This window comes from Bidens hawaiensis, unplaced genomic scaffold, assembly GCF_021521415.1.
Source record: "Bidens hawaiensis isolate Kalapana, Puna unplaced genomic scaffold, B.hawaiensis_p1.1 tig00056238_1, whole genome shotgun sequence".
NCBI lineage: Eukaryota > Viridiplantae > Streptophyta > Magnoliopsida > Asterales > Asteraceae > Bidens > Bidens hawaiensis.
This window is the reverse complement of record NW_027506361.1, coordinates 202-9,358: the sequence shown is the minus strand read 5'-3', so window position 1 is coordinate 9,358 and position 9,157 is coordinate 202. Positions and strand designations below refer to the sequence as shown.

At 34.4% G+C, this 9,157-nt stretch overlaps 2 protein-coding genes across 2 annotated transcripts; both read right to left on the bottom strand.

Annotated features, from left to right (window-relative positions):
- Positions 1 to 216: 216 nt before the first annotated feature.
- Positions 217 to 4,033, bottom strand: LOC143617641 (E3 ubiquitin-protein ligase RHF1A-like). Its single transcript, XM_077090136.1, has 8 exons — positions 3,809 to 4,033; positions 2,901 to 2,947; positions 2,737 to 2,799; positions 2,544 to 2,634; positions 2,140 to 2,465; positions 1,758 to 1,865; positions 1,059 to 1,355; positions 217 to 838 (listed from the first exon to the last, which is right to left on the bottom strand). The coding sequence occupies exons 1-7, from the start codon at positions 4,031 to 4,033 to the stop codon at positions 1,088 to 1,090; spliced, it is 1,128 nt and encodes a 375-aa protein (XP_076946251.1). The 3' UTR covers positions 217 to 838; positions 1,059 to 1,087.
- Positions 4,034 to 5,580: 1,547 nt separating this feature from the next.
- On the bottom strand, positions 5,581 to 7,571 carry LOC143617647 (alpha N-terminal protein methyltransferase 1-like). Its single transcript, XM_077090140.1, has 7 exons — positions 7,391 to 7,571; positions 7,249 to 7,307; positions 7,002 to 7,121; positions 6,791 to 6,892; positions 6,327 to 6,381; positions 6,067 to 6,164; positions 5,581 to 5,866 (listed from the first exon to the last, which is right to left on the bottom strand). Exons 1-7 carry the CDS (start codon positions 7,569 to 7,571, stop codon positions 5,741 to 5,743), a joined length of 741 nt encoding a protein of 246 aa, XP_076946255.1. The 3' UTR covers positions 5,581 to 5,740.
- Positions 7,572 to 9,157: the final 1,586 nt, after the last annotated feature.

Below are 9,157 nucleotides of genomic sequence, written 5' to 3'. Positions count from 1 at the left end.
AGGCCAGGAATAGAAGAAGTTGTTCCCATGCTGCTTGACAGCTCATCTCTCACTCTACGTGTGTCGAAAATGCGAGCAAGGATGAAAGAAGAGCACACTTGAGGAGCTTCTATCAGATTTAAGCCCAGAAGCGATGCTAAGTGCGCATTTCTTAAAACACAAATACAAGTTTTTCAAATGTGTGCGCATTTCTTAAAACACAAATACAAGTTTTTCAAATGTACGCATCTACGATAGGATTTGGTGTCATACGTAGTGTGTCATAGCAAACCGTTGTGTCCCTTCAAGTAATAGTTAATAGGGTGTCGTTCGTGAATCATCACCAATTCCCCTGTATCAAGACAATTCGGTCATTTAAGACAGCAAAAATTCATTTGGCATACTTGTAAACTCCTCTCATTTCTTCTACACAAAAAACCTTTTAGTGACGGCAGCTACGTTTTTCATGGCTTCATGCATAGAGAAAGAAATGACAACATAATGCTTTAAATGTTCAAACATATATTATAGATAATGTGATACTAGAACATGTTTCTTGTATCACAATACAGAATCACGTTCTCAGGCAAAAAAAAAAGTACAAATGGCCAAAGAGAGAAGGATTTCACCAACAAATCTCTTTCCATCTCTTCACCGCCGCCTTGTCTAAGTAATCTTAAACAAAGACATAAAAGTTATAGTCTTACATATAAAGCCAATGTTTTTTAGAACACAAGTCAACTTAGAACAATGCCAATTGTAGTTATTGCAGGACGCAAACCAACCAACCATTAAGGCTATGGCAGATTTGTTCAGTATACGTCACTTTGCTATTATCAACTTTCTTTCCCCGGTGACACTGCAAAGAAAACATAACAAAAATGTCAGTCAAATTGTTGTTCACAACCGAACATTTAATGTTTCTAAGAGAAACTAGAAGTAAAGATCTACGCGTTCATTCAGTAGGGGTGACAATCTTCACAGGTTTACTTTTGACAATTTGGATTGGATTGCAGTCTAGAAAACATGATGTTTTATAACTTTTTATTAAAATAACAATGCGGTGCGATATGGCTAACCTGAAAAGCTCCGGGCACCCAAAAGCAACTTAATGCATAGTTTCTCCATTTGAACTGACATCCGTAGGAGTTTGAGCAGAATTATTTTGAGTATTTTTTCCTTTAAAAAAGTTTAAGTTTGTTCCATCAGTATTTCTTTTTAAAGTTGGATCCAACCGTTCAAACATTCTAGCAACTCCAGCAATTCCTGCACTCATTTCCCTCTGAACTCCTTTGCTTAATTCTTTAACTGAACTGTTTTTGGCAAGTAATTTTGCCTTTAAACCTTGAGTGCCTTTTGAAATAGATTCCTTGTATCTGCAAGATGTGTCAAACCATCTCAGAATAACAGAATAAATCTTTATCTACAACAAATCAAAATAAACGCCGCGTTTACTAAAAGTTACCAGTTACCCCTTTACCCATTGTTATTTATATTCCCATTTTTATTGTATATGTATTTATTTTATTACATATCAAAATAACACATTATATAAAAATATTGAATTTCACAATATAATTTATATCTACACTCTTCTATTATGAAACAATTAAAGGGAGTTAACAATTCACATCTGTTTCTTTATTCAATTGCTGACATAATATTGCTAGACATAAAAGTAATGCAGGTTTTCATTTCTAATTGCCTCAGGTCAATAAACTATTTAACATACAAAGTGTTATTCGGTCTGCATGAGAAAACAAAATCAATTTGCATACCTGGCTGAAGCAGCAGAAAACTTAGATTTAACAGACTCTGAAAACGCATGCATATCAGCTGATATTGGTCTTCCTGGGCTACCATTTGGTGACTGGCTATCAATAACCCTGCAACATCATCCACAAAGGTTATAGTTGACCCAAAAAACGTTTTACAATTTTACAAATGCAAAACTCAATAGAGTTACCAGTTTAGCAATGACATAATATAACTTTATCTTTGAATATTTAAATTTTCGCAAAATTATCATTTTAGTCAAATCAGATCATGTTTGATCGCTAATTGGTCAAAAAGTTTAAAAAAAAACTTGCCTAAAGGAGAAACGAGTCAAATAAGTCAAAAATATTATGAACAAGTTATTAGAACTTAACGATGCGATACCTATTTTCAGGAGTATGAGATGTCACATGACTAATGGGTGAACCCGCAGATGGTGAAGTATGAACAATGGAAGTAGACATCGAGCTAGAACCAGCTAAATTGTCCTGCAATGAAGCATACCCTAAACTATGGAAATCCTCAAGTGAAGTATACATTTCTTGTCCAGTTGACACATCAGCCCTAGGAACTGAGGGATGAGTTTGTGAAGAACCAACTCCTAAATGTCTATGGTTGTTCCTTCTTCTACTATAGTGTCTGCTTCTTGCAGATGCCTCAAGAGTTCTAATAACTTGCTCTTCAAATTCAGGATCAACATACTCAACATCCTGAAACAACAGATCAAAGATTACCCTCAGAGAGTAAAAGTGCCACAGATAAGCATTTACATTGAACATAGAACGTACATTATCAACTTCAGGATCCTCATATACGTGACGAACCGTGACCGCAGACCTCATGCGTCTTTCATCTTCAACCATAGACAGAAGCTCTTGACTATGTTATATAAAAATGCAAATGAAATAAAACATCATAAGATCAAAGTAATTCTCACACAGTTAAACAATCTAGAATTTCCAATGATATCGCATTTTGTACCTGGATGGATCCTTCAACACGATCACCTGCCAACATATTGGGCATTCTTCGCTTCTTTGTGACCTGACAATAAGAAACAATCACCAATAACCAAAAGTGAGGGTCATAAAGCAAGCAAAGTGAATATTTTTAAGTTACAAAAAAAGTAGTATTATAGTTTATACCACTCAAGTATACACTGGAGATGAAACTCATGCTTGCAGGTGGTCACCTGAATACAGAAAAAGAACATAAAGATACAAATTATCATGATTGAAAGTAACACAAACATTCAATTACCACCTAGATCATCAAAAGGCCATTGTATTTAATACTCAAAAGACATATGATAACTCAGTACAACCCATTACATAATCAGTGTTGGAAAAATCAGAACTAGTCAGCGATTCATCGCTAGTTGGCTTGTGACTGACTAACTTTTAGCTAATCGGCCAAACTGCCCCTAGTCGAGTCTAGTCGGACCAAAATTCCCCTGGTCAGACCAAATCGCCAGCCAATTTCAGAACAATTTCCAGCCAAACTCTGTAAATTCCTGCCAGCCTTTTTAAAATTCATATAAAAGCGTGTGTATATATAAATAAAACTGAAATTACAAATAAAAATGTGTGCATGTGTGTATAACTGAAAATTACATAAAAGATAAAATACAATCCACTCCGATTAATGGCCGACTAGGCCTAGCAAGTTCTACAGCACTAAGTTCTACAGCACTGTGCATAATTAGTTTTGCTTTATGATCATACTACGAACCAACACACGTATCCAATAAACATAACTCGGCTCGATACACCTATGCCCCAATCTACTTTTTCCAAAGCAGATCATACATCATACAGGTTCATTACCACTTAGATCATACAGATCAACCTAATTCCACACCGTCCGATTTCACATAAAAACTAGGTCAAACAGTCAACAGTCAATAACCTCATCTAATTCATCAAAAACCGATTCAATCAAAGCCGAAGCACGATCAAAGTATTAGATGTATGATTCACTAATTCATTAATTCATAAACACAACAAACAGTAATTAAATAGAATGCAGAGAGAGTATATATATATATACATACAGTGGGAGGATTATGATTAGAGTCAAAGGAGTCGAGACAGATACTGCACACATCCTCTTCTGAACAAGTGCGATCATCATCTTCACCATTAACGGTAACACCGATCGAGCCAACTGTTGACGGTAACGGTAACGGTAACGGTGACGGTGACGGTGACGGTGACGGTGACGGTGACGGTGACGGTGACGGTGACGGTGACGGTGACGGTGACGGTGTGGTGTCCATTGGTGTAAGAATAAGCCGGAGAATAGAGAACCCTAGAAAGAAGTAGAGAGAAAGAAAGAGGGAGTTATTATTATTAACTTATTATGGGATGTGGAACAAGAAGAATAATAATAATAATAATAATAATAATAATAACCCGATTCACACGCACACTTTTTGAAAAGTCAACAACATTGATTTCGTTTTTGTGAACTTTTTTAGATGTTATATTTTTTTAGTACTTTTTTTAAAAACGTGTGTTTTTAAGGGAACAAGTTGGAGACAAATGGGGTTGGTGTAGAAGCGAGGACGTCTAGCTGTTTGTTTGGTGGGAAGTTTGTTTATGCATGTTTGTTTAATAAATGAACTGGACATTTCGTTCGGTAAGCTTAACGGACGAACACGGAGAGACACTGTGTTCGTTCAATAGTGTTCGTGAACGTTCGGTAATGTCCGTCCGAGTACGTCCAGTAAATGATCGGCCTGCGTTCGTTTAATAGTGTTGTGTATGTTGAAATTCTTTGTAGAATGAAGAATTTGAAGCTTATTTCTCGTGAAACACTAGAAGTTTGTGAATTTTGAACACCAAAATATTATTTTGACATTATTATATGTTTGGTTACTATGTTAAGTGTTAAATATTTTTGGATATAATGTAATGTAATGTTCATTATTGTTTATGTTAAGTATCTTGATATGTTTATGTTTATGTTTGTTTGTCCATTAACATTCATTAGTGTCCAATGGTGTTTGTTTGTACATTAGTGTCAGTTAGCGTCCGTTTACAATACTAATGAACAGACACGGACAACTCAATTCCTTAATGGACGGACATGGATACGAATTCTCATTCGGTAGAGTGTTCGTGAACCGTCCGTTTGTCCAGCGAAAGCTTAACAAACGAGCACCGACAAGGTATCATCCGATTCGATCCGGTTTGCTTACAGCCCTAGGTTGGCAGCCTATTGTTAATGACAAAAATCAAATTTGAGAGATTTTGGGTTCAAGTACTTTCTCAGTTTATGCGTGTTGCGACAGCTCAAACTTGTTACGTAAAGGAGCCCTAATGTCTCTATTGATTACCTCAACGGAAACCCAAAAGAATCCAAACACTCTCTATATAGCTGCTATAAACCAACAAGGACGCGGCGGGTAACTCGATTGGTTTCATTTCAATTCATTAAAGCTATTTTTTTATTTTTTATTTGTTTTTATCATTAAATAATTTGTGGCTTTACAAATTTAATGATAATCCGTTTTTATAATTCAATCAAAACCAGCTATACTTTTTTCAACTTTATGACCAGATTCACACTTTTGAATTTGATATACAAATATTAAAAGAAAAAAATTCAATTAATTTTCTTTTAATCTTTTTTCTTTTTTCCAACAATTAACTATTTATTTCAAGTGCATATGACAGCAATTTTCACTTAGTTTATAAACTAATTTAGACAGATTTCACTTAACATCAACAGTGCATGCAACTGTAATTTCATTTGCAAACATGATTAGAAACACAATCAATCTAAGCAATATCCGTTAAACGCAATTAGTAACACGCAAAGTTACGAAAACATAAACGATTAAACACATGTTGAAACACTCAAAAATGTTTGAACACTATTTCTATTAGCAAACAAAACATAAAAATCACAAATACAATTTTCACACCGTTACACAAAATCGCCACTCTTACATGCCAAAAACACACCCTAAACGACTACTTCATTTGATGATAGCAGGTCTAACCGACTGTCGTTTTGGTCTTGATGAGGCAGCTCTTTTAGGTGGTTCTGTTGTCAATGCATATATTCTCACAGCAAACAGTTCATCCGGAAATCCCTTTTGATCCTGATGCATATATAAATAATCCATATAATCAAAAGGCTCAACCGTTGGTCAAATGTCAAAAATACCCTCGAACAAAAAACAAGAGAAATATTTTGTAAGGAGAAAACAATTTGCAACAAAATAACAACTTTTGAAAACCATACAGTTTTCAGTTAAGATTATCCAAAGCAGTCGGTTTTGATGACAAGAACCAGAATTACCTTCATATCATATATAGTGAGACCACACCGCTTAAAGAGTTCCTTGAAGTACATGTGCGACCTTGTAAGGCTCTTATCTTCATTATCCAACACAAATCCTGAATCCGTCAATGTCAAAACTCAGATATATTTCGATAACACTAAACCCTTAACTCAAACTAAAAAAAATATATAACTCTAAATAACAATCGTCCTTTAAAAGTTCCGGTTGTCCAAGGGCAATAATGTACACGGGAATAATTTATGCATGGAGAACCTACCAGATTTTGCAAGGTTTTCTTTCAAAACAAAAAATCCACCAGGTTTGAGCCCAGCCTACACATAAATAAACGCACGTGTCAGAAAAACAACAATTTAACCCAATGTATTGGTAATATACGTGTAAACAACTAAAGAATATAATAACCGACATGGTCCCAAATTATTTACTTCTCTGGCAATATTTCTATTTCTGTTTGATTTATCGTATCAGCTAACAAAGTATTCGAAGTCGGTGAAAGACCATCGAACTATGAAAACATCAAAGGAGACCTCCCAACTTTTAATTGGCGTCTTTAAATACAGAACATTGTGTCAAATTACTATTATCCCGACAGTTGAGTTTTAAATTATAAAATTGATGAAAAATTTTTATTTTTTTTTTTTTGCAAATTCAGTAACTTAGAGTTTACTTTTGACTTTGAAAACTAAAACCGTAAGTAGAGAAAAAAGGATGTGACTTTACCTTTGCTCTCTCAAAGAATGACACAAAGTCGTCATCAGCAAGATGACCAATGCACCACTGGATCCATATGACATCATATCTTCCTGCATCTGGAGTGAATTCCTAATATATTTCAACAACAAAAATGTTTTAGACCTTATTGTCACGGATGTACAGCGTTAATAACAAACGCATAAATACACACACATATACGTATAGTATTTACCCATACCTGCAGTGGGGTACAGTAAAAGTTGACAGCTTTATGCTCCTCCGATACCATCATGTTTTCAGGAGACAAATTCTCGCGAGCAGCCTCCAAGAAATGTGACACGGGCTCAAGAAGGTCAACCTACAAGCAAATCAATTTCAAGTAACCAGTGTTATTTCATAAAATTCAAATTCTATAATTACTTATATATATATATATATATATTTAAGATATCTATACATCGAATGAAGGGTAAAAAAGTCATTACCTCGTTGAAGTATCGTATAAGAAGATTCTTAGTCACCCTCCCAATTCCAGAACCACAATCTGCAGCAATTTTAATTAAAGACATTAATAAAAATTATAACATTAGAAACCAAAAGTTATATTTTGCTATATATAGAACTAACCAAGAGCTACAAGATGCTGATTTCTGCCGGAGTTAGGAAAAAGACGAGCAAAAAGCGTATTGAGAAAAGCCTCGCTGTTACTAATATCAGGCTCGTTCACATGTGCATATCCGCCCAGCACACCATCCACCGATGCTTCCACACGCTTTACACCGCAAATTAGGGATGAGCAACCTTGCATCAAGTATTGATACCATACTAATACTATACTAAACAAACACAACCGGTACCAGTACCAGTATTTGCTTTTCATGTTTTTGGTATCAGTACCATTTGGTTTCGTATTTACAATTGTAGCAATACTGATTGATACCAAACCGATAAAGATCGGTACAGTATTCGCCTATTCGGTTTATACTTTTAACTCGTTTTCAATATCTAGGGGCGTGCATGAAACAAAAAAAACTTATCCAAAACCAAAGAAACCAAAAAAACGAATCAAGGCAAAAAACAATGGTTTGGTTTTATGTCTTTGTGTTCGGTTTCAGTTTTACATGTGATAAAAACAGAACCGGGCCAAATTTCAAGATTTTTATTTCTTACTTTTTATATGAAGTAAATTATAAAAATTTAATAAACATGTAACTCAAATATTTTAGCACAAATAGTCAAATACCGTTAAATATATATATATATATATATATACACACACGCTTTTAGCCCAAATGTAAAATTATCAATTAGTTATTAATTAAAAATAATAATTGAAGCATAAATTCATTATTTTGGGCCAATAATGAATTTATGCTTAAAAAAAACAAAATGAAACCAAACGCTTTTATAAGAGCATGTTTGAGATTGAGTTTCAAAATAGCTTATTAATATACGTACTTTTTCAAAAAGCCATTTTGAAATGCAAGGATTTTTGTCTTTTAGAAAACAGCTTCCTAACCATTTCAATAAAAAAGCTAAAATAAGAAAGATTTTTAATTTTTATGATTGCCACACACTTTTTTAACTTATTGCTTTTTGTAAAAACCACCAAAGTTTTTATTTTTATGATTGCCACGCAATAAGTTATTTTCGAACTCAAATTCAAAAACCAAAGTTTCGGTTTTTGGTCCATTTTAGCCTAAAAACCGAACCGTGCACACCCCTACGGCCCTACCAATCTCATCCCTATATAGAACTAATAACTACTAAAATTAAAATAACATATCCTTGTTTGTCAATTTAGGGCTTAGTGATATAATAATCAATCAATCAATCATGCACAGTAAAATCCCACCGACAGCAAAGCTATAAGTAGGGTCTGGGGAGGGTGGGATGTAGGCACACCGTACCTCTATCCAAAGGAATAAAGAGGTGGCTTCCAGAGAGACCCTCGGCTCTAAGTACATGTGTATGAAGCAAAATAAAGGAAATCAAAGTTTAACAATTATATAAAAACTACTACTAATTATAATAATATTAATAATAAGATCACAGTTTAACAGCTATATAAAAGCTAATAATAATTATAATAATAATAATATATGTAAGGGAAATACCATTATGGTATGTGACCTAAATAAGTTAAGTCTAAGCCCTAAGGTATTCAATTCTCTCTAAAAATCCTTAACTTTAATTCTACTTCTCCACGAATTCCTATCCTCAACCATGTCCTCGGAGAGGTTTAGGTCTATCAAATCATGCCTAATCCTCTCATCCCAAGTCAATTTCGGTCGTCCTCTACCCCTCCTCCCCTCTATAGTAATGTTTTCTACGGATCTAACAGGATTCGTCGTCTGTCTTCTCTTTACATGTCCAAACCATCTCAATCTCCCT

Coding starts and splice junctions, on each gene's coding strand:
- LOC143617641 (XM_077090136.1), bottom strand. CDS start 4,033: ATGGACACCACACCGTCACCGTCACCGTCACCGTCACCGTCACCGTCA. Junction 1,866..2,139: donor TCTCATACTCCTGAAAATAG/GTATCGCATCGT, acceptor ATGATGTTGCAG/GGTTATTGATAGCCAGTCAC. Junction 1,356..1,757: donor TTTTCTGCTGCTTCAGCCAG/GTATGCAAATTG, acceptor CACATCTTGCAG/ATACAAGGAATCTATTTCAA.
- LOC143617647 (XM_077090140.1), bottom strand. CDS start 7,571: ATGCAAGGTTGCTCATCCCTAATTTGCGGTGTAAAGCGTGTGGAAGCA. Junction 6,382..6,790: donor CATTCTTTGAGAGAGCAAAG/GTAAAGTCACAT, acceptor ATTTATGTGTAG/GCTGGGCTCAAACCTGGTGG. Junction 6,165..6,326: donor AGAAAACCTTGCAAAATCTG/GTAGGTTCTCCA, acceptor TGACGGATTCAG/GATTTGTGTTGGATAATGAA.